General features: G+C 36.1%; 1 protein-coding gene across 3 annotated transcripts; it reads left to right on the forward strand.

The window, feature by feature from the left end:
* The first annotated feature begins 216 nt into the window (after positions 1-216).
* On the forward strand, positions 217-24,145 carry trim37 (tripartite motif containing 37). 3 transcript variants are annotated; one of them, XM_067399231.1, is made up of 25 exons: positions 217-346; positions 1,032-1,112; positions 1,883-1,984; positions 2,630-2,670; positions 3,175-3,291; positions 4,256-4,343; positions 4,542-4,664; positions 5,440-5,563; positions 5,651-5,718; positions 5,983-6,107; positions 6,410-6,460; positions 6,552-6,633; positions 7,644-7,720; positions 7,807-7,986; positions 9,370-9,484; positions 10,016-10,213; positions 10,622-10,758; positions 12,987-13,069; positions 15,870-16,046; positions 16,166-16,456; positions 17,696-17,860; positions 18,223-18,415; positions 19,332-19,450; positions 19,776-19,928; positions 22,665-24,145. In XM_067399231.1, the coding sequence occupies exons 2-25, from the start codon at positions 1,092-1,094 to the stop codon at positions 22,721-22,723; spliced, it is 2,889 nt and encodes a 962-aa protein (XP_067255332.1). In that variant the 5' UTR covers positions 217-346; positions 1,032-1,091; the 3' UTR covers positions 22,724-24,145. The 3 variants fall into 3 exon arrangements, with proteins under 3 accessions (XP_067255332.1, XP_067255331.1, XP_067255330.1); XM_067399230.1 differs by having other exon boundaries at positions 22,712-24,145; XM_067399229.1 differs by lacking the exon at positions 22,665-24,145 and adding an exon at positions 22,170-22,638.
* The last annotated feature ends 649 nt before the right edge of the window (positions 24,146-24,794 follow it).

Consider the following 24,794-nt stretch of genomic DNA (forward strand, 5'->3'; position numbering starts at 1 on the left):
TAAAACAGGACAGGCAAAACTGAATAGTCATGAATTAAATATTTGATGTTGGCGCTTTCGAATGGGCGTGTCAGTTTGGTAAATGCACCGCCCACTCCATATACGCGTTTGTAATTGGTTAATGCTAATTCCATCGGCTACCAACAGTGAATACGATTGGTGGGTACGGTCTCCCATGGTGACTGACACGGTCTCCCATGGTGACTGACATTGACATATAGGCGCTCCATTCGGTGCTAGTCCATAAACAAGCAGTCTGATGCTACAATACCTGTTCATAAAACACTAAATTAATAGCGCTTGATGTAGACAGTCGGATTGACGGATTTGAGTGCGCCATTAAAAGGTAAATGCATTTTAATAGAGTTTTTTTCCCTGCATGGTGAATAGAGTTTGAGCAACCCCCCTAGCTAACTTGCTAATATGCTAAACTGTGCTACATCACCTGCTAGTATGTATTGTGTATTTGCGATAATGTTTTATTTAACAGGTTATCAATCGTTTCATGTCCTCTCAGCAATGGCATTGAGTTTTGTGCCTGCACATGAAAATTTTTCTTGCTGAATGTGCTCAAATATTGTCTCTGCATGCATATTTAATGGATGACAGTGTTTGTTATTAGTTGAACTGGTCGCTATATTGACGGTTTATGAGTTATTTGATTTTCAAAGTCAACCATTACCACTGGAAGCTTGTATTTGATACAGCTATGTGCTTTATAACACCATACAGGCCTCCAGTTGATGTTGGCAGATGTATCCTGCAGCATTTTGGCAGTTCATTCAATATTCTGTGTTTATTTCATTATATGTGTTGGCCATCTGCGGTAATAAACAGTAAAGCTCATATAGATGAATGTTTTCTGCCACTTGTCACATCAGCTCTGCGCTGCCAGACATGTTTATAGCAATGTGGGGAAATAGACTGTCTTTTAGTAGACTAGCAGACTGTGCATGATATTGCTAAATCATCAGTCTTCATTAACAAAATGTGAGCATCTAAATGGGCTCTGCTGTCTGTTTTTACCTCAGTGAAAGCACCAGGATTCTCCTGTCAGATATATTTGGCTGTCAGAAGTCAAACTGGCTGAGATGGATGAGCAGAGTGTTGAGGTATGTTTACTGTGTGTGTGTTTTATATTAACAGGCACCAAGTTGCTTTTTGTTCAGGGACAAAAACTTGACATAACATTAAATTTAGCCTTTACCCAAAGAGGAAAAGGCTGTCTTTATTTACTCATCCATATATTCTTCAAATGTGAATAGCTTTCATTGTTCCTTGGAAAACAAAAGCTTATATTGACACTCTCTTGTCAATATAACAGAACTAATTTAGAATTTTTTTTTTTGTATAGCACTTTTCGCAATGAATGAATATAGTTCCAAAGGAGCTTTACAAAAAATGCTTGTTTTGATGTTACAATTTAGGAAGTATTCAATATCAGCCAGAGATGAGTGTATCAAAGTAATGTTGCAGTAATGCACAGCTTAAATATAATGTTATGTGGATAGTTGATGTCATGTTATGATCATACTCTTTTATCAGATATAATTGTTATATGTTTATGAGAAGCACCAAATTACAGAAAAGATCCATAAGATTTTTGTGTTATATTACAAGTTGGAAGCACATCAAAAAAAACAAACAAACAAACAAACAAAAAAAAAAAAACTACATGAGGGTGAGTAAATGAAGACAGAATATTAATTTTTAGGTGAACTTTAATAACATAAACTGTAAGTGTATTGTTGTGAATATTTTTAGTTTTACGCTAATAAAATCGTGTTCGTGTGTCATCTATCAAGAAGCTCTTTATATGTTGTTTAAAAGTTGACACTCTTAAGTTTGTCTGAATTGCCTCATCTCTTGCATCCCTCTTCAGAGCATTGCGGAAGTCTTCCGATGCTTCATTTGCATGGAAAAGCTGCGCGATGCCCGTCTCTGCCCTCATTGTTCCAAACTCTGCTGTTTCAGCTGCATACGGGTGAGCAAACATGTACACACTCATTAACAACACAGCGATCATCTACACACAGCCTAGAGGAGCTTACCCTGTCAGTTAATCAACGCTCCCTGTGCTCTCTTTATTTCAGCTTGACAGGACATGAGTAAATTCATGTACAGGGAATTTGTTTTAAAAAACATTTATAAAGTATTTTTTGGAAAATTACACACTTCACTTTAACTCAAGATATGTATCCGGTTGCATAAACTGCTTGGACTAGTCTTAAAAGTTAGCCAACTCATTTTTTCCTCAAGACTGGTTCTAACTTTTTAAAGTCAGCTACATAAAAAGGTAGTTTGGTCTACTTTGAAAAGGAAAAGTAAAACTGTTTACTCCTTGGCTAACTGGTAGTTGTTCAAACTAGTTCTTAAGACACAGTCTTAACATAGTGGCTAAGTTTATGCAACTGGCTCCAGAATCTGAAAGATTATAGTTGTTTTTGACAAAAGGGGTTAGATTTTTACATTCCTTTTTAGATGCTTTCCAAGTGCATGTTGAGAAAAATCCCACAAATAAAACTCTTAAAATGTGTTTTAATAATTGATATATTACTGATTCGGGCGAAAAGCCAAGCTAGCCTTTATAAATGAGTAAATTTTGTTCTTCTGTTTCTCTTCCTGGCAGCGATGGCTGACTGAACAGAGAGCTCAGTGTCCCCACTGTCGGTAAGTTCTGAGCTTCAACTTCAAATGATGCTTTGTGCTCTGACAGTCTTTGGAGTAAATCTAGAGGATTAAGTATTGATTTTTCTATTGTTAGAGTTCAAGGAATGAGATCATTTCAGGGAAGCATTGATTAGTTACAATAAAAAAAAACTGCATTCAAAACAACTTTAGACAACTGGACCAGAGCCACCTGATATTTGGCAACAGAAACACACTTGCATAACTGCCAAAGCCGTTTTGAAGTGTGTTTAAACTAGAGCACTATAATTAAAGCTCAAAGCCTTTATTGGGAGTGCTGGAACAGATTCATCCCTGATACTCATTTTTGGTTGATTTAAAAAAAATATCAAAATGATTTAATAGCAAAGACAGAGTTTTGCAGAACCAACTTGAATCCAGTTTGCAACAGTCTTCTCTTGATTTTTTTTTTTTAAACAGTGTGAATAATAATAATAAATGTGTATGGTCCTTTTGGCTAATAAAACTTCTAAATGTTGAATTCAGAGCTCCGCTTCAGCTGAGGGAACTGGTCAACTGTCGATGGGCAGAGGAAGTGACTCAACAACTGGACACACTGCAGCTCTGCAACCTCACAAAACATGAGGAGAACGACAAAGACAAGTGAGCCATACACTTATTCACACTGAATATCAATGCAATCCTCATGGTGGCAGTACTGTGTTTTTTCTTATCTATATACATTACCATTCAAAAGTTTGGGCCATAATGTTGTTTTTTTAAGAAAGAAATTAATAGTTTTATTTAGCAAGGACACTACATTAAATTGAACAAAAGTGACAGATTGTTTTTTGTAACATTATAAATGTCTTTAATATTTCAAATAAATGCTGTTTCTGAACTTGCTATTCACCAAAAATTCCTAAAAATGCATCACTGTTTCCATAAAAATGTTAAACGACTGTTTTCAACATTGATAATAAAATATGAAATATATCTTGAGCACCAAATTAGCATGTTAGAATGATTTCTGTACGATCATGTGACACTGAAGACTGGAGTAATGATGCTGAAAATTCAGCTTTACCATCACAGGAATAAATTACATTTTAAAATGTATTAAAAAAGAAAACCGATATTTTAAATTGTCATAATATTTTACAATATTACTGTATTTTTGATTAAAAAAATCCAATCTTGCCATAAGAGACTATGTTCAAAAAACATAGAAAAACATACTGGCCCTAAACCTTTGAATGGTGGAGTGTCTATATAATTAATATTTCTATTTATAATGTATTTATTTTAGTTTATTTATTGTTTCAAGTGTTGTTGTTTTTTTCACACTTTGCTTAGATTATTACAGCTTTTAAAATGTAATCATATTTTTTATCATGGATTTAAAGTAAACATATCTAGACAGAAGGCATTTGACTTGCAAGAAATAGGCATGATAAAATGTTTTCTTATAGGAAAAAAAGAGGTTCCACTGAGAGAATACTGGGTTTTTAATTTCTGGGATGGAGTCTCCTCGCATTTTAACATTTTATCAAATGACTAAGTGACCAATTGGTGTACTCACTGCCAGTGATTCTCTCCTCACTCCTTCATTCTCTCACCGTAACAGGTGTGAGAACCATCATGAAAAGTTGAGCGTGTTCTGCTGGACTTGTAAGAAGTGCATCTGTCACCAGTGCGCTCTGTGGGGAGGCATGGTATGTGTTTCTGTCTTCAAAACACATTAGTCAGGCTGGTGGATTACGTGTATGGTGTCAATTCCTCCTCAGATCCCAATGTGTTGAGATGAAACATGACCGGTCACACTTTGGAGGAAATTATCAATACTGCACCTAATATTAACGGATGTTAGTTTGTTTCAAACTAGGAACTTGCTTATCTCCTCCTCTCCACAGCATGGAGGTCATACGTTCAAACCCCTGGCCGAGATCTACGAGCAGCATGTGACGAAGGTGAACGAGGAGGTGGCTAAGCTGCGGCGCCGGCTGATGGAGCTCATTAGTCTGGTTCAAGAAGTGGTAAGCACCCTTGCTTCTCATCGACGCCCACTCGGAGCAATTTAGACGTTTTCTGAGTTGACAATTCATAATGGATGCTAGTTTACCAGCCATAAATGCCTTTTAGATGAAACTGCTAATGACAAATCAAATGTTATCTAATTACATGTATTCCTGGTTTGACAAGTGCTGTTGAAGGCGTTTTATATAATGTAGAACTCCAGGACGCCAAGAAACCCACACAAATCCATCAGTTACTGATTATAGCTCACTTTTGAATCCTACATAAGGTGCTTGTCCAATAGAGGGCGCCACAGCACAAAACAAATTTATCCAAAGCAAATTTAAGATACTTAAGATTCACTACATGGACAAAAAACATCTAGTGGGAAGTCTTCCCAGAAGTGTAAGTAGTAGTGCTGAAGGCAAAGCTGAATTTTTAGCAGCCATTACTCCAGTCTTTAGTGTCACATGATCCTTCACAAATCATTCTAATATACTGATTTGGTGCTCAAGAAACATTTCTTATCAGTGTTGAAAACATTTTTGTTGGTGAATAGAAAGAACAAAAGAACCACATTTATTTAAAACATAAATCTTTTCTAATCTTACAAATGTCTCTACTGACACTTTTGATCAATATAATTCATCCTTTCTGAATAAAAGTATTAAATTTTGCTCTTACTGAGCGTGAAATATTGAATGGTAGTGTGTGGGAGTGTGTTTGGGTGTACTTTTGGCCATTATAATATAGATTTTTTTTTTTTAATTTAGCCACATTTTATTTGTTTTTCAGGAGAAGAACGTTGAGGCGGTGCGTGGCGCGAAGGATGAAAGGGTGAGGGAAATCCGGAATGCTGTGGAAATGATGATTGCTCGGCTCGATAATCAGCTCAAGAACAAACTCATCACGCTCATGGGTACAATCCTGCTTTTCTTCTGACAGTTTTCATATGACCTGATCTTTGAGGTTATATTTGTCTAATGTAGTGTTGCTGCATCCACAGGACAGAAGACCTCTCTGACACAGGAAACAGAACTGCTGGAGTCTCTGCTGCAGGAAGTGGAACATCAGGTGTGTGAAGTCAGTGTATCATAATAGTTTGAGACAATCAAAGAAATAAAGTTATCATAATTGTATAAAGTTAAATAAGTATTGTACTTTCAGATGCACTATTACTAAAACAAATTTAGTTATAAGTCAAATCAAATTTAGTAAGAAAATTAAGTTATTCTGAAAATTCATGTTAAAGTTTCTTTTCACTTCCATTATGTTGATTGAATTATTTTGTAATGGAAAAAATAGCATTAAAGTGTGACGTGTGCTTAAACCCTACAGCTGCGTTCGTGCAGTAAGAGCGAGCTGATCTCTAAGAGTCCAGAGATCCTGCTCATGTTCCAGCAGGTTCACAGGAAGCCAATGCAGTCTTTTGTCACCACTCCTGTCCCACCAGACTTCACCAGGTACTCACATTTAGATACTGTACCTGTTATACTGCCACTTCATGCAGCGATGAGATCTTAGTAAACTTGATGTTTTGTGCTCTCTGTGGCAGACTGTGAATAATGAATAAACACAAACACCTGTAAAAAAAAACAACCTCTAGGCTTATAGAGCCGTTCAATCATGGTGTTGTAGGCCAGCACAGTAAACTACTTCACTTAAAATAATGAAATAAAGTTTGTGGTTAACAACATTTCTTGAATAGACTTTCCCATTTCAATCTGCGAGATAAATTGCACAGTCATATCTCATTTCTTCTCAGTGAGCTCGTCCCTGCCTATGACTCCAGCACTTTTGTTTTGGCAAACTTCAGGTAATCACCATCCCTTTGTGTCTCTTATTAATTTATTTCTTAAATGGTGCATTAGTTCTCTTGCATGACTTGAATTTTTCATTGCCTTAAGTACTCTGCGGCAGAGAGCCGACCCTGTCTACAGCCCCCCGCTCCAGATATCAGGCCTGTGCTGGAGGTTGAAGGTTTATCCGGTAAGTTTGTCACATATAACATGGAGATGAATTAAAGGTGCCCTAGAATCAAAAATTGAATTTACCTTGGCATAGTTGAATAACAAGAGTTCAGTACATGGAAAAGACATACCTTGAGTTTCAAACTCCATTGTTTCCACCTTCTTATATAAATCTCATTTGTTTAAAAGACCTCCGAAGAACAGGCGAATCTCAACATAACACCGACTGTTACGTAACAGTTGGGATCATTAATATGTACGCACCCAATATTTGCATATGTCAGCCCATGTTCAAGGCATTAGACAAGGGCAGCCAGTATTAATGTCTGGATCTGTGCAGAGCTGAATCATCAGACTAGGTAAGCAAGCAAAAAATGGCAGATGGAGCGATAATAACTGACATGATCCATGATTACATGATATTTTTAGTGATATTTGTGAATTGTCTTTTTAAATGTTTCGTTAGCATGTTACTAATGTACTCTTAAATGTGGTTAAAGTTACCATCATATCTTACTGTATTCACGGAGACGAGCCGTCGCTATTTTTATTTTGAAACACTTGCAGTCTGTATAATTCATAAACACAACTTCATTCTTTATAAATCTCTCCAACAGTGTGTCATGTTAGCTTTAGCCACGGAGCACAGCCTTGAACTCATTCAGAATCAAATGTAAACATCCAAATAAATACTATACTCACATGATCCGACGCATACATGCAGCATGCATGACGAACATCTTGTAAATATCCATTTGAGGGTTAAATTAGCTGTGTGAACTGAGAGCTCGGGGGGCAGGGAGCGCGTGATTTAAAGGGGCCGCGCACTGAATCAGTGCATAGTTAATGATGCCCCAAAATAGGCAGTTAAAAAAATGAATTTAAAAAAAAGCTGAAACTTCCCAGACACATTCAGGGGACACCTTAGACTTATATTACATCTTGTAAAAACTGGTTCTAGGGCACCTTTTTAAAATTAATTTTTTTTCAAATCTACCTATTCTCACAGACTTTGTTTTTGTGGTTTAGGATGGCAATGGAGTTGTTCGGGGAAACTATCTGTCTGTTTTTCTGGAGTTGTCTGCGGGGCTTCCTGAGACGTCCAAGTAGGCTCCCTGCTGTTGTCCTCTTATCCTGCTGCATAGTCTCACAAATAAGTTTTGTAATGCCTATATCTTTGCATTCCTTCTAGATATGAATACAGGGTGGAGATGGTCCATCAGGCCTCCAGTGACCCCACTAAAAACATCATTCGAGAGTTTGCATCGGACTTTGAGGTGGGCGAGTGCTGGGGGTATAACAGGTTCTTCAGGTTGGACCTTCTCGCCAGTGAAGGATACTTGAATATGCAGACTGACACTCTTGTGCTCAGGTGCGAGCTTGCATATTTATGTTAGACCATTTTATTGCTCTAATAGCTCCTTTAGAATTGAAGGGGTCATGAACTGCATTTTTTTATTATTATTTTTTTTTAATTTATACTGTTCTTTGAGGTCCACTTATAATGTTAGCAAGATTTTTGCATCAAAAACATCCTAATTTAGAAGTAATAGGCAATTTTCTATCCTGTTTTTTACCCTCTTTGAAACACAGTTTTGATAGGCGTGCCACATTCAAGACTTGGAATTAAACTCCCAATGCTATGATTGGGTAACACTGTGTCTACACCAGACGCAAGTGGCTTGACGCGACATGACAAAAGCAAATAAAACCCATTATAATCAGTGATGCTGTCTACACTGGATGCGGCATGAAATTGATGCTCTGTTCTATTTCTGAATCTGATTTTCAACAGTTGCTTTGTTGCGTCCAGTGTGGACACAGGGTTTTGCATATTAAAATAATTGTGAATGTTCCCGCTACACTTGTGGAATTGTTTGAAAACCTCAGATGTTCGCCATACATGTTCCTGATCCCAGATCAGAAGACAAACCTACACCTCATATACCAAGAATACTGCAGTCTGCGACAGCTTTCTAATAAATTATATTTATTCTTATTTATTTCTTATGTATTTGTGAGGTTGTATTGTTTTTTATTACATTATATTAGTGTTGAAATGAAGACTAAGGATTTTCTCATTATATAATTGAAACATTTGCCAACTGTGAAACATTTATGCGTATTACATATGCTTTATAAGTCTTGGTTGTGGCAAATAAAGTTTAGGTACTTGGAGTTAATGTGGAAGTATGCATTGATCTTCTGCACAGGTGGTCTTTCATTGCACTTTTATGTCATACTGAGACAAAGTCCGAAACAAGACATTTGGGAGCTTGGTTTCAATAAAAGCTGTTTTTGGACTAACAAGGAAGTTTTGAGTTCTGAAACTTACAGGATATTTTTATAGTACAATGACCTCTTGTATGTCAAAAGTTAGATTTCTCAATTCATGACCCCTTTAATATCAATATTAGTCAGTTAATTTACTTTGCTGTACCTGTGATAGTTATAGTCTGTTGACACAGATAAAACCATAGCCTACGTGTTTTTCAAAAATATCTTGAATGGGTTTTAATGTTGAAGTCTCAAGATTAAACAAAGTAACTTAAATGCTGCATTTATGCCAAAATATGCTGAAAAAAAGGTTAAAGACATCCTTCCAACTCAGATGGATGCAAGAGTGGGTCCTGTGTGAACTATTTCCTCTGCTTTTAGAATAACCACTCAATGTATTGGACACAATCCAGGGGTGTATCCTGTTTATGCTGTCTTGTTCATTTCTCAAGCTCTACTTTTTCCATTAATGTCACAGGTATCAAGTGCGATCACCTACATTTTTTCAGAAGTGTAGAGATCAGTATTGGTATATAACTCAGCTGGAGTCGGCCCAGTCCAGTTACATTCAGCAGATCAACAACCTAAAAGAGGTCAGTGTTAAAGACGCCGCTATATGTATTTCTGTGTAACCCTGAAAGCCTCCTTAGGATCTATCTAGAAGAAACTGCATTGTTTCTTACTTGAACAGAATTTGTTTAGCTTTCTTCTATACAGACATGAATTTATTTATGAATGCATTTGCTGTTCATGTAATATTAATGCTATAACATTTAATGCCTGTTAATGTTTTTAAGATGATCTAAATAGATAAAATGAAAATTCTGTCATCATCTACTCACCTTCATGTTATTCCAAACCTGTATGATTTTCTTCTGTGGAAAACAAAAGAATATATTTTGAATAATGTTGGAAAGAAAATGGCTCCCATTGACTTCCATTCTTTCCAACATTATTCAAAATATCATCCTTTGTGTTCCGCAGAAGAAAGTCATGCAAGTTTGTAACAACTTTAGGTTGAGTAAATCATGACAGAATTTAATTTTTTGGGTGGACTAACACTTTAAGAAACACTTTTTCTTCTGTATCTTGTGTTGCTTATGTTCTGGTATATTTCTTTTCAGAGGTTGGCCATAGAACTGTTCCGTCGGCAGAAGTCGCGGAGTTCCTCTCCACCTGATCGGCGTCTCTGCCCCACGACTTCCTCCGGGAGAGACTCTCGTCAGGGGAAGAGCTCCGTACTGGAGGAAGGGAGTCAGGCAGCATCAGTAGGGACCAAGGAAGATGAGGATGAAGAGAAGACCCAGCATGATGACTCTAATGTAAGACCTGCGAGAGCAGCATGATGACATTTATAGCTACTTTTTTTTTTTTTTTTTTTATCATTTTAGCAATAAAATGTTCAATGTATTTCTTCTTCCCTTTGAGAACTAGAAAAGTTTTTTACTCCCATAAGATATTATCCATCATTTCATCATAGCCACATCTTGAACATCTTTGATTCTCTTACATCATCATCATCTGACAGTATGCTTTTAGGCATATAACATTCAAATCAGACTACACTCTTTGTGATCTCTAAAGAAAACAGGCCTACATACAAATGTAATGTAGTGAACCTGCAGCCCTGACAGCCACATAATTTGAATCATTTTCGTGCTTGGAGCTATTTGATGTATTATTACGCACATTAGGATCAGTTTGATGATGATGTGTTGATGCAATGTTAGGAGTTGTCTGACGGGGATCTGGAGGTGGACTGTCTAACTGGAGATGAAGATGTCAATCCTCTGGATGGAAGTAGCACCTCTGGGAGCTCAACAGCCACCAGTAACACAGAGGAGAATGACATTGACGAAGAGACCATGTATGTAAGATTTAAAAACGGCCTTACTAAAAATTCAGAATGTGCTTTTAAAGCAGAACAACTTGACTCTTAGTGATTTTATCATGGATGTTAGAGGTATAATTCACCCAAAATATGGGAATTTATTTACTGTTATGTTGGCTTCAGACGTCTTGTAATATAGCGCATTGGAAGACAAATAGACTATTTTATGTTGCTTTTTTATTTGTTTCTTTTTGGAGCTTGGCAGTCTCCATTAATTTTCTTTCATATAGAAATATGCAGCTTGGAGATTCTTTTTGAAGATTTTTATTTGAAAACAACAACAACAAAAACACACACACAGCATGCCACCCGCATAAATAATGACAGTATTTTCTTTTTTGCCTGAACTATTTCCTTTAACCCAGGTAAAATCAGATTATTATTATTATTATTAACAGCTTTATATATGACTCATCCAATCAGGTTTTAGAATCAGAATTATTTTATTTTATAATATTTATTTTATAGTAATTGATGGAAAACAGCACTTGATGAAAGTCACAAGCTTCACTGTGGTACGTATGTAGATAATGTGGATCTATTGAAAGTGTTTCTGGCAAAATCGTGATCAGCTCTAATAGCGTTTTTCTTCCCCCCCCCCCTTAAAACAGTACTCATCATTTGCCAGGTCACATCCTCATGGTGTGGTAAATACTAGTGTACTAAGATTATTGCATAAGAGATGGTGCTTTGTGTGCCAGAGGGTAACAGCTGTATCCTCCCCCTGGCTGGAAAACACGGTTTAATTAGGGCTGATACCAGATTTGTGACAGGCAGCCCCTCGCACTCTGTGTTTAACCAGAGAAGAGCTGTTCTTTCTGTCCTGTCCTATCACGATCTGAAAAAATGAGCACTATTGGCAGCTTTGACTTGTGTAGGCTCTGTGAGAGTGCTCGTGTTTCCGTAGTGAGGTGTTGGAGTCAGAACCTCACATGTTTCTGCTCATGCTGCCGGCTACCGCCCGCTCACACGGCTCTCAAACACACATTGCTCCAACCAGATGAGACGAATGAGTCATCAGAGCCTCTACCTCCTGCTTACAAATGCTCGTTCTCACAGTCTCTGTCTTTTCCAGCGTGCACACACATACGTGCACTCTTGTTCTCAGGCCCACGCACATTCTCTCACACCTTTGACTCCATTTGCTCAAGTGTTTTGTATGTGCTTTGTAAAGGTGCCCATGTGCCCAAATGTCAGAAGCCCACTTCCTCAGGATATAGTAAGGGTGAGAGGGAATTCTGGGGTTAGGAACTGTTTACACCTGGTATTATCATCTCAAATACGTTTCCCGTGACCTCTTGATTTGATTTTCCATCATTTGTATTTGAACAGATTTTCCATCATAAAGCAAAAAAAGCTCCAAAGCTTTTTTTTTAAACTCGTAGCAAATGTTTTTAAGCTTTTCGGATGTGCTTCACGTGTTCTTCACATGTGCTTCACATGCATCCTGATGTCAGTCAGGCAAACCAGAGAAGTCTTGTGCATGTAAATGTGCTTATTCAAATGTCTCGATTGGATGGTTTTTTTCTTTTAAAGCCACACATACCCGGCAATGTACATACATGCTTGTTTTAGCGCAGTGGTTGACCATTTAGTAGGTGGTTTGTCAAGATTTTTCCAGAATAGATTCAAATGATATACTCTAACCCTATATAAAGATCATTTTTATTGGTGGGGCCAGTGCACTACTAGCAGGGCAAGCAAACATTTATTCGGTGTATCCGTGTGGAGTCGTAGCTCTCAGCTTCTATAAATACTGTAGTGGATAAGCGCAAAGAACCGCTGGAGAGGACTGAGTCATCACACGGTTGAGACAATGGTTCATGTGTTACCCTTACACACAGACACACACACACATACTCACATATACATACATATTCAGCAGTAAGCTTGGAGCAGAACGCTATCAACACCCCCTGTGGAGAAGCTTATTTCAGACCGTACCACTTCTCACTATTAACAGGGGGAGCCACACAAATGAATCCCCATCTATTTAAAGCATGTGGCGATACGCTGGGGACATAATGCCCGACCACGCCTCATTTAGCTCCGTTGGGATCCAATTAATCATTCAAAACCTTTCCACACATACATCAAATATTAGAGCTGATCTGGTTATGCATTGTAGATTTGTTTACTTGCTGCTGACATTCCACTAGTACTTGAGAAATAATACAACTGTGAATTGTTTCCGTCTGTTGTAGGTCTGGTGAGAATGATGTGGAGTACAGCGGGAATCTAGACCTCGAGGAAGGTGAATTACCCGATGATGTTGCCGGGGCAACAGGTGAACCAGATTTTCTCCGTCCAAGCACCCCTCACTGATTCTAATAATGTTGTTTCTCTAATGAAAAGAGAGTGTCATGCATATGGCAATCTGGTGTGTTGAAACACTTGGCTTTGAAGTGTCATCGACTGCAACACCCTGTTAATCAGTTGTAGTGATGTAACCGAGCCAAATTACCATATCAGACTTTGAGGATTTACTGCAGAATCTGCAGTTTAAAACCCTGTTAGAGCTTCTTCTGAAACACTGTTAGTGTTCACTCAATTGAAGTGACATGTAATAATTTCCTAAAAACTAGAACTATAATGTTTTTAGAGTTGAAACAGCTGAGCAGTGTTTTTGTTAAAGTCTTCATCAAACAGAAGTTGCGATCATGTTTTAATCATCTTTTAAGTGAAACGGCTCCTCAAACGAGAAAAAAAAATGTAGGACGGGACTTCATTTTGTCCATTGGAAATTGATTGGATTGTTGGATCGTTGTCGTTTGCTAATTGCTGTTATCTCCTGTGAGTGACAGGTTGCTGGAGGGGAGGGGGAAGTTATTTTGATGAAAGAGAAGTCATTTATCATAAATAATGCAATATTCAATTAAAAGTAATAATCGTCAATTTTGATTTCTTGGGGACTTCAACTAAAAGTATTTAAAAAATACTGAAATAATATAAAATATAAATATATTAGATGAAAAACTTTTATTTAATTGATTTTAGGTAATTGCCAAGGCAGCATTTAAAATTTTTGTTTAAGATGATGCACTAAAATTACTAAAACTAAAACTGAAATAGAAATGCATTTAAGCTAAATGGAAATAAAAAAAAAAAAAAAAAAACTAATAAAAATGAAAAAAAAAAATACAAAAAATGACTAAAACTGCAACTAAAATTAAAAAGTTAATTTAAAATAGTATATTAATAAAACTAAAATAACACACTAATGCTGAGAAATATATTTGCATAAACGCACTACCACTTGTGGTGTGCATTTTTATATATATATATATATATATATATATATTACAGTTTCGTCTGCTCACCAAGGCTACATTTATTTAATTAAAAATACAGTAAAAAACAGTAATATTGTGAAATATTATTACAATTTAAAATAATTGTTTTCTATTTTAATATATTTGACAAAGTATTTTATTCCTGTGATGCAAAGCTGAATTTTCAGCATCATTACTCCAGTCTTCATTGTCACATGATCCTTCAGAAATCATTCTAATATGCTGATCTGCTGCTCAAGAAACATTTAATGTGTACAATTGTACAAAATATTTGTGTACAATATTTATTTTCAGGATTATTTGATGAATAGAAAGTTCAAAAGAACAGTGTTTATCTGAAATCTAATCTTTTGTAACATTATAAATGTCTTTACTGCCACTTTTGATTGATTTAATGCATCCTTGCTGAATAAAAGTATTCATTTCTTTAATTTCTTTTCAAAAAAATAAAAATAAAAATTCTTACTGACTCCAAACTTTTGAACGGTAGTTTATAATGCTACAGAAGCTTTGTATTTCAGATAAATGCTGTTCTTTTGAACTTTCTATTCATCAAGGAATCCTGAAAAAAAAAAGTACACAACTGTTTTCAACATTGAAAATAATCATAAATGTTTCTTGAGCAGCAGATCAGCATATTAGAATGATTTCTGAAGGATCATGTAACACTGAAGACTGGAGTAACGATGCTGAAAATTCAGCTTTGCATCACAGGAATAAATTACTTTTTCAAATATATTTAAATAGTACACAGTTATTTTAAATTGTAATAATATTTCACAATATTACTGTTTTTTTACTGTATTTTTAATTAAATAAATGTAGCCTTGGTGAGCAGACAAAACTTCTTTTAAAAACATTAAAAATCTTAGTGGTTCCAAACATTTGGACTGTACTATATATATATATATATATGTGTATATATATATGTAACAGTCCATCGTCAATTATTCCTAAGCTATTTTGGACAATATTTAAAATGCATTCAGAAAAAAAATGTAAAAACAAAATTGGCAATATCCATTGGTGTATAGTCCAAATGAGCATGATTATTGACTAATCTGATAATAGATGACAATTTCAGTAGTCAATACCAATAGCAGTAAAACTGTGTACAAAAGTGTATTATGCACTCCTTTGTTTAGTTCAATTAAATGACATTTTAATAATGACATGAAGTCTTTAAAGGTGTATCCATTTTTTCAACAACGCTGTTGGACATTGTTGATATTTGAAATCAACCCAAAGAAAACCCACCCCTCTCTTCATTGCTCCGCCTCCAAAACTCACCTTCCAATCCTTACTACCCTGCTCTGAGGCGGTCTCAAACCCCGGCCCATCCGCTGCTGGCATGCGAGGCGAGTGCACTATCAATGATGCTAAACGCCATGTTCTCTATAGGGGTCGTCAGTGTGCAGTGTTTACCTGCACAAATCTCACTGTTACACAAGCAATACGAGAGTGGATGTCTGTGTATCACAGCTGACATGCAACAAAATGCTTCAGAAAAAATAAAGCGGAGTTGATGAGTTGATTGGTATCGGCCTGACTAACTTCCAAACGTTGTATTTTTTTTTAAACTTAAGTACTTCTGTAGGTGAATCTTTTTGATCCATATGCTACAAATTGTGATGTAATCTACTGTACTGTACAAATACTCTCTCACAATTTTGATAGACATATACCTGTGCTTTTCATATTCCTACTGGCTTCCACATTTACATGCTAACCTACTGGTTGTAGCTGTGTAAAGCAAAGTCCTCTCTGTTCTAACTGTCTCCCACTGTTGGTCAGGAGATTCTGGTGCCTGTGCCCGGGGTTCAAGGCGTGGGGCATGTGCAAGTTCAGCCAGCCTCCTGGAGATCGACCCGGTCATCCTTATCCAACTCTTGGACCTGAAGGACCGCAGCCATGTGGAGTCACTGTGGGGGATGCAGCCCCGCCCCCCTACCTCTCTCCTCCAGAGCCAAGGTGTCAATGATGTCATCAAAATGGAGATTGCAATTATGAAGTGAACTTAATAACACTTTAAAATGACTGTAGGATCTAAAATTGGTATGATTCATCATGACTACATTTTTGATTGACAGCTGCTGCTGTGCCCTCTCGTAAAGAGCGTGAGCGTCGTCCTCAGGCGGTGCGTCGTTCAGCCCCGGACTCGGGGGTCCTGATCAGACTGAAGGCTCAGATGGCAGAAGTGCGCAGTAAGATGTCGGACGTGAAAGGGCAGCTGGAAGCTCGCGGTGGAGCCGGTCGAGTCTCCTCTCAGGGAGCCTCAAACCATGAGCAGGGCCCCTCCATGGACTCAGAGATGGGACCCAGCCGCAAACCCAGTGAACTGCTCTTCAAAGCGCCCATCTCATCACGACACTCTCGCAGTGGTATGACACTGAGCTTTTTTTTTTTTTTTTTGATTTATTTTTTGTTTTTATTTAAACAGTACAATCAGAGAGAGGACAGTAAACAAAGTGGGAGGGAGAGCGGTGGGACTTGTAACACAACCACTGTTTTTTATTTACATGAAGATTAGATCTTAGATTAGATTTTAGATTAAACTTTTATGAATCTGTATGAGAAATTGTAATTTACGTGCCTTTTTAAATTAATTTTTAAGTACAAATATTCCATGTAGTCTTTAAAATTATTATGAGCTCCTAAAACTGCTTGCATAATGATTGTTAAATAATTAGCAAAATGCTGTGTAAAGTATTTTTAGATGGAGTATGGAATATCACAGGAAATGTCAAAATTGAGGCTGTTTATTTTCATTTAGTGTTGATATGGAGAGATCAAGATTTTGATATTAGTCCAACTTTACCATCTACAGGATATATTTAACTTTTTTTGTACTTTTGTAAATAGATGCTGTTGTTTCTATTCATCAAAGAATTCTGAAAAGAAAAATGTATCACAGTTTCCACAAAAAATATTAATCCGAACAAATATTTTCAACATTTATAATACTTAAAAATTAGAGATTCACCGATATATCGGTCAATAATCGATATCGGCCGATAAAAGCAAATTTTCACACTTAGGGGTATCGGTTGATAATCAGGGCCGATATATCCTGTCAATCAAATGAAAATGCACTGCCTTTGGGCTTTGTGTAAAGAAAATGCTAAGAAACCAGTTTGATGTTCAATATTAATAGTAATTATATGAATTAATAACATTCATAAAGTTAAGAATATTAATTTAGTCTTCAGAATTTAATTAATATGTGTTAATATTAATTTGAGTAATGTGTTTGTTTGTAACTGATACCAGTTACTCTGAAACAAGTTGATGAAATGGAGAGAATAGTGTTGGTGCATCTCTATTAAAAATGTTTCTTAAACTCCAAATCGGCATATTAGTGTGATTTTCTGAAGAATAATTTGACTCTGAAGACTGGAGTAATGACTGCAAAAAAAATCACAGGAATAATTACATTTTAAAATAAATTAAAAGGAAAAAGTTATTTTTATGTGTAGTGATATTTCAAAATATTTCTGTATTTATTGTATTGATCAAGAGCATACAAGACAAAAATATAACATCTTACAGACCCCAAACTTCTGAATGGTAGTGTATATTGTTGTAGATTCAGCCTGGCTTTGTTTTGATCTTTGTTTTAGGAGTGAAGAAGGCTGGTTCTCCTAAGCAGGAGAGTGTGGGGGCGCTGGGTGGACTGTCACTGCGTCGGGCTGTGGATGCTGGGGAGAAAGAGCTGAGAGGAGCAGGGCGAGAGTCCCCTACTGAACCTGCTCTGTGTCCCAGAGAGGGACCCTCCTCCTTGGATGGTTTGTACATGACTACACTGTTCATCTTGTGATTATTGAAATGAAATGAGAAACAGTCAACATGGTAGACAAGTCGTCCACCATCTGACTGGTTTATCTTGTGAGAAAAGCACACAGCATGCTTTTCAGCATATTGCACCATAAGTATTGCTTTTTTAAGAGGCCATGTTTGGTTAGGCCAATTTTTTTACAGGACTTCCTTAACTTCCTCAATTTTGAAAATGTAGTTTTGCCCATCCCTAGAAGCAACAATAGTGAGGAATAATCTGAAAAGTTTAATTTGGGGGAAAAGCCCAAAGACTTCTGGGAAGCTTTCAGGGCGTATTCAAATCATCTGAAATGACGTTATCTGTGTTTTGCAGGCTCCCTGAAAGCACGGAGTGTGCAGAGTTCTCCTCCCTCGCTGGGAAGCAGCTCCTCTTCCTCTGATAAACCCTCTGGCTCCAAACACGAGGAGCTGCTGTACGGAGCTTCGGCTTCAGACCTGTTCAGCATCACAGCCCTCAATGGAGCGGCTGCACCCGCCACCAAACAGCGCAGGAGTCCAGCCGTTGGGTAATGTACAGAAATCACTGTGTAATTGTGTATCCATTCAGAAACAAATCCAGTAATTGGGCTTGATTGAAGGTTGCAGTTTTTATACCTAGAATAGACATTTAAATGCTGATGAGATCCTCAGTAATGGTGCGCGGATTTTAATTTGTCATTACATTCATTAGCATTATTGTAACCTGTTGAGTTGTATTCTGATACTATAAATTACTGGATGGCCTTTGTATTCACTCAATGAAAGAGACTTTATTGACACAATAGCTTTCACAATGCTAATGTTTGGTGCTATTTAAGTTTTGTTTTACTGTTTTGCTTTTTTGGGGGGGTTTGATTTTGATTAGTTGTTTTTTGTTTTCTTTTTTGTTTTCTTTTTTTTCTTTTTTTCTTTTTGTTTGGTTTGGTTTGGTTGTGTTTTACATTAAATATTTGTCATACAATAGCTTTCACCAGGCAAATTTTTGTTTTGTTGGTTTCATGTAAAATACCAAGACACTTAATGTCTTTGCATGCCAGTATTTGACTTAATGGCTTTGTTCTGTGTTTTGTTTTATTTACTTTGTGCTTTGTTTTGTGGTATTTGTTTTCTTTGGATTAGTTTTTCACAAAAAAACATGACACAAAATGGAGTTCACCATGCTAATGTTTTGTTTTTTGGCTTGTCTTTTTTGTCCATACAAAATGGCATGATACACAACTAAACTTTTTTGTTTTGTTATGATTGTACTGGTTTGTAAAATAACATGACACTTTTTTACATGACAATATTCCTTTTTTTTTTTTTTTGCACGTTATATATTTATATGTATATAATTATTATTTTTTTTTATTATAATTTTTTTTTTTACATCAAATAGCATGATACACAATGTTTTATTTATTTATTTATTTTTTACCATGCTGATAACATTGTACCCCTCAGACCTGGCCTGCTGACAGACAGCTCTCTGAACTGTGATCAAGAGAGTGCCGGTGAGATCCATCAGTCACTGCTGTCACTGGCTGAGCCATCGTCCTCTTCCTCCTCACGCCCTGATGAAGGTGAGACATGAAGATCCGCTCTCAAAAACATGAGTAATAATTACACATTTTACTTGTGTTGCATCAATGAGTCATTGCACACACTGTGAAGGAACGCACTGTCATTCAACTGCACATAAAATTAGACGTGTTCCCAGGATATTGTAGTTAATCACCAGTTAAATACTCCAGAAGGCCTGAGGTTACCGCCAGGAGGCTCATGAGTAACACTTCCTTATCTGATGCTTGATTGCAAAGGAAATAAAGCACAACGAATACAGAAAAACACGTGTTCTCAGTACTGATATCTGCCAGTTCATATAAAGTCATGGCCGTCTGTCCTCAGGTCTCCTCAGTCAGAAACAGCCTCACCACGTGCTGCCGAGCATGAGCAGTGACAGCGAGCTTGACTGTGACACGGAGAACGAGAATGAGGATGAGGTTGTGGCTCTGGAGGCTGGAGACTGTGCGTTTGACACCAGAACACTACCCTGCCCAGGTGTATATCTCACCCTTCACTGACACTGTTATTTCAACCACTGCTGCCAGTCTAAAGTTTGGACACACTTGACTGAAGTTGTTTTTTCATTATCTTTTTTTGATCTTAAGGCTTAAATACTTTTAAATAATCTACCTTTTACATTTTTTTTTTACATATGTAAATTAGGCTTATTAAATTATCTCATAAAAAATCAAAAAATTGCTCGTTTATAACAAAAGTAATACTAATCTTTTTTTTAGTACTAATTTTAACTTATTTTTTAACTTAGTTTTTTCCTAAAGTGCATCTAAAAAGTTTGATAGATTTTATCTTTATGTAAATTATTTATCCTGTCTGTCCATTCCTCCATCTCCTTTCAAATGTTTATTTTTTTATTTACCTTTTTTTTTTTACCCTGTTTTTTATGATTTTACCCTGTTCTTGACATGAAAACAGCCTTAGATGCTGTTTTGTAATATACTTTTTAAAAATGTAAAAAAAAGATCTACCTATCTACCTATCTACCTATCTACCTATCTACCTATCTACCTATCTACCTATCTATATATATATATATATATATATATATATATATATATACAAATTTAATTATCCCCCCCCCCAAAAAAAAATGACAGTTACAAGATTAATTAAATTTATTAAGATTTAATTAAAGAAGCAAAAAAAAAAAGCTAATTTACTTAATCATGAATATTTAAAGGATTAGTTCACTTCAGAATTAAAATTTCCTGATAATTTACTTTCTTCAGTCGAAAAGAAATTAAGGTTTTTCAGGAAAACATTCCATGATTTTTCTCCATATACTGAACTTCACTGGGGTTGAAGGTCCGAATTGCAGTTTCAATGCATCTTTTCGATCCCAGACTTAGATTGTTTCACTAGATAAGACCCTTATTCTGTCATTTTCTAAACAAAATGAATATTTATATACTTTTTAACCACAAATGCTCATCTTGCACTAGCTCTGTGATGCGCCACACATTACGTAATCACGTTGGAAAGGTTACGCATGACCTAGGCGGAAGTACTGTGGTAGGGCGAAAAACTCCATCTCATTTTCTCCTCTGACTTCAAAATCGCCCGACATCGTTGTTTTAACTTTTTTTTCGTAAAGGCTGTTTGACTTAAGCTGTGTCTGAAACCGCTCCCTATCCACTATATAGTCCACTATATCGGGTGTCGGCCATTTTGTAGTGGCGTCCGAATTCTGAGTGAACGACTTCATTCCCTACATTCGTTCACTACTTTATACCCACAATTCTCTCTGATTTCGAGTGTACATTCCATGTACACTTGCTGAAGCACTATTTCCCAAAATCAATTTTTTTTTTTTTTTAATCACTACTTGAATAAAACCTACTAAAATGTAGGGGGACATTATTATATAGATGAATTAAAAAATTAAATTATATTAATACAAATATTATTTTTATTATTAAAATATTATGTAGGCGTTTAATCAATTTAATGTGTTTTACTAACAGCAATGTGTTTTAATAATTTGTGGCACTGTTAACTCATTAAACTTTAAAAGATGATAATTTAGTGGATGATTTAAAAAAATTTGTTAATCTTAGGTAGCGTATTCAAATCATAACGGTCGCCTGAGGGCGCTCAAAGACCACGTAATCTGTGAGCGTGAGAGTTTCTAACAACTTTATTAAAAAGGATAAATACATGAAATTATATACACTTGTTAATGTGTTTATTTTTGTTTGCAGTATTTTATAGTATTAAATGATTATGAACACATTAAGCATGACAAAAAAAAAAAATTATACAATCGATTAAACTACAAAGCTGGCACAGAGGCATGTATGATTACAAAATGAAGTCATTATGATTGTTATCATTATTAACATTGTTTTATAATGTAAATAACATGTAGGATAAAATTGTTTTATTGCGTGTCGAGCCGTTTCTGAGATAGATATCTCCGACGCACAGTGTATACGTCAGCGTCCGAATTCATTCACTTCATTTCGTTCACTCCATACAGATATAGTGCACTCAAATGCCATACACTATATAGGGATTAGTGAATGAGTGAACGAGTGAGCGGTTTCGGACACAGCTTTAGTCTTTGCATGTTCGCTTTGTAAACACTGGATCGGTACTTCCTCCTACGTCACGTGTGACCTTTCCAACGTGATTACGTCATGCGTGGCGCATCTCAGAGCTAGTGCAAGACGAGCATTATTCCTTCCACACTCTTATTCCTCGTCTGGGATCATGTAGAGCCCTTTGAAGCTGCAATGAATCTGCAATTTGGACCTTCAGCCCGTTGTACTTCAGTGAAGTCCACTATATGAATAAGAATCCTGGAATGCTTTCCTCAAAAACCTTAATTTCTTTTCGGCTGAAGAGAGAAAGACATAAACATCTTGTATGACATGGGGGTGAGTAAATTATCAGGAAATTTGAATTCAGAAGTGAACTAATCCTTTAATGTTTATTCAGTTTGAGGATTAGTGTTGATGTTTTCTAAAATTTTGGTGGTTGATGTACATTTCTGCAGAAAGTCCAAATTAAATCCAAGCAACATCATGATTTTGATTCCCCTTTTAATTCTATATTAGGGAAACCCACAGCCTGTATGATGGATAAAAGTAATTATGTGCTTTATTAAAGTTTAAAATAGGTCAGCCACCTGTTTAGTCTCTGATTATCTCTGTAGGTGGCCACAGAGCACCAGCTTATTATAATATCCCAGTATTATGACTTTTGTTCCAGCGGCCTGTGTGTGGTCTGCTGAAGTCCTGTCTGTGTGTCGTTCTCAGGCGAGCAGCTGATCCCTGATGATCTGAGCTTTGTGTCCGGAGAGACCACAGAGAGGTGATCTGCCACAGTGCTACAGAAATGTCTTGAAGTCGTCAGGCTCCGAATGTGCTCTTTACATTATGTCTGTGCACTTACTTTATGTTCAGATAGAACAGGAATATATGTGCTACTGTATATGTCATTTAAGAGAAACACAACTTTCAGGATGGGAAAGAAAAGTGTGTTTTGTTTTTTTTTTCCTCTCTGCATTGTGAAATGCGTAACATTCCGTTATAAAGCTGAAGGTGTATATATTTAAATGTCCATAACTAGATAATCATATTACAGTTATATACTACAGTACTTTACTTTTGCAATGCTGCTTATTGTCATAAAATCATAAGGAGTTGCCAAACACCACTTTTTTTTTCTTTTCTTTGAGTCAATAACTGGGTTCAAGTGTTTTGGCACATTGAGTCAGAATGTCAATACAGGTGCTGCTCTGTTACCGATTCATGTGGCTTTATTCTTTGTGTAGTGTGTATATATAGAGAGAGAGATATAGATATTAGTGAGGTTTTTTGTACCCCCACTAGTCCACAAAGCATAGCTTTCTATACCCAAAACATGTTTACATTGACTAAATGTCTGCAAAAGGGAACATGGAGCTGATACAAGTTCAAATAATTTTCTGACTTTGACAGGGATGCAAGTGTGTTTTTATATATTTCAAATAAGCAGTTATTACACAGCTCAGTTACAAGCACTTATGAACTTATTAATGCTACATTCCCATTTTTGCTTGTTTTTTTCCTTTTTTAACCCATGTTAACTCCAATAAGATGTTCAAATAAAAGGCAGTTACAAACTTAAACCAAAGTCTCAGGTGGGTCCAAGTCTGTTTCTAGCCCCAGGTCGTATCGTGCATCAGAACTGCTCCAGTGTTTGTGTGGTTTGGCTCGAGCAGCAGCTGGGAAATCGCACCATTTGTTGTGAATAGATGTCATGACATCTTCAACAGCTGGGGAGTGATGCAGTTATATTAATTTGAGGTCACCGTGTTGCTCTTTGCATGTACAGCTTTCGCTCAGTGCAGTCTGTTGAAAGTGTGAATGTTTTGTTGAAAAGTGTACTGCGAGTAATGCGTTGCTTTTGTTGTTTAATAATTGTTGGCTTAAGAATTACCAACAGGTCAGTGCTTTATACAAATACTACTTTTTCCCCCTCTGCTTCCTCTCCAGCATGTTTATAGCCTCTGCAAAGTCTAAAACGATGATATCAGTGTTCCTTGACTACTCAATGTAAATCTAATGCTGTTCTTTGTGCTGTAATAATAATAATAATGTCCCTATTTTGATGTTTTATGTTTCATATGAGCAAGAGGGTGGTGTGTTTACTGCTTTCTTTCTCTAGCATGTTTTTAAAGTTTTTTTTTGGGGGGGGGGGGGACTCAAAACAAACGAGTATATGCACAGAATGTAATGTATATTTATCTAAATTAAAACCTGAAGAAATAAATGACGTGATACTATAATACGCTTTATTTTTCTTTGTGACATAAATTGCAATGTGTTAAAGTGATAAAAAATAAATAAAATTACATGTCCAATTTCACCCCCAAATAAGAATTATATATATTAAATATATATTTTTTATATATTTTCTAATGAAAAAAACATAATTTAAGATATAATAGACCTTATTCAGAGCAGTGCCATGACAGGACCACTTATAATTTTCCACAGCTCATGTTGTCTGGAGTTTTTTTTTTTTTTTTTTGGTTAACTGAAATTTCTTGGAGAGATATTTTTGCAGTGTTTCATCAGAACAATCACATTAAATAACTACAACCCGCTGAAGAGGTGTCTGTCCCTCACAGCCTCGCTTTGATTCCCGTTAAAAATCAAATACGGTGCTGCTGTGAATAAGGTCTAAAAAATAGACCTAAAAATGTGTGATAAATTACATTGTGTATTATTTATGACAAATTTTTTTAAACATTTATTTTGAAAATTATTTTTCAGGTCTTTTGGACTTTTATTTATTTTATTAAACTTTTATTAAACTTTTATAGACTTTTAGATAAGTTATTTGGACTTTTCA

The sequence above is a fragment of the Chanodichthys erythropterus genome, chromosome 10, assembly GCF_024489055.1.
Source record: "Chanodichthys erythropterus isolate Z2021 chromosome 10, ASM2448905v1, whole genome shotgun sequence".
Lineage (NCBI taxonomy): Eukaryota > Metazoa > Chordata > Actinopteri > Cypriniformes > Xenocyprididae > Chanodichthys > Chanodichthys erythropterus.

Excerpts from the sequence above, each read along its gene's own strand:
- trim37 (XM_067399229.1), top strand. The coding sequence starts at position 1,092 with ATGGATGAGCAGAGTGTTGAG. Across the intron at positions 13,070-15,869 it reads TGATGTTGCCGGGGCAACAG|GAGATTCTGGTGCCTGTGCC; the intron begins GTGAACCAGATT and ends ACTGTTGGTCAG. Across the intron at positions 19,929-22,169 it reads CAGAACACTACCCTGCCCAG|AGCCCTTTGAAGCTGCAATG; the intron begins GTGTATATCTCA and ends GGGATCATGTAG.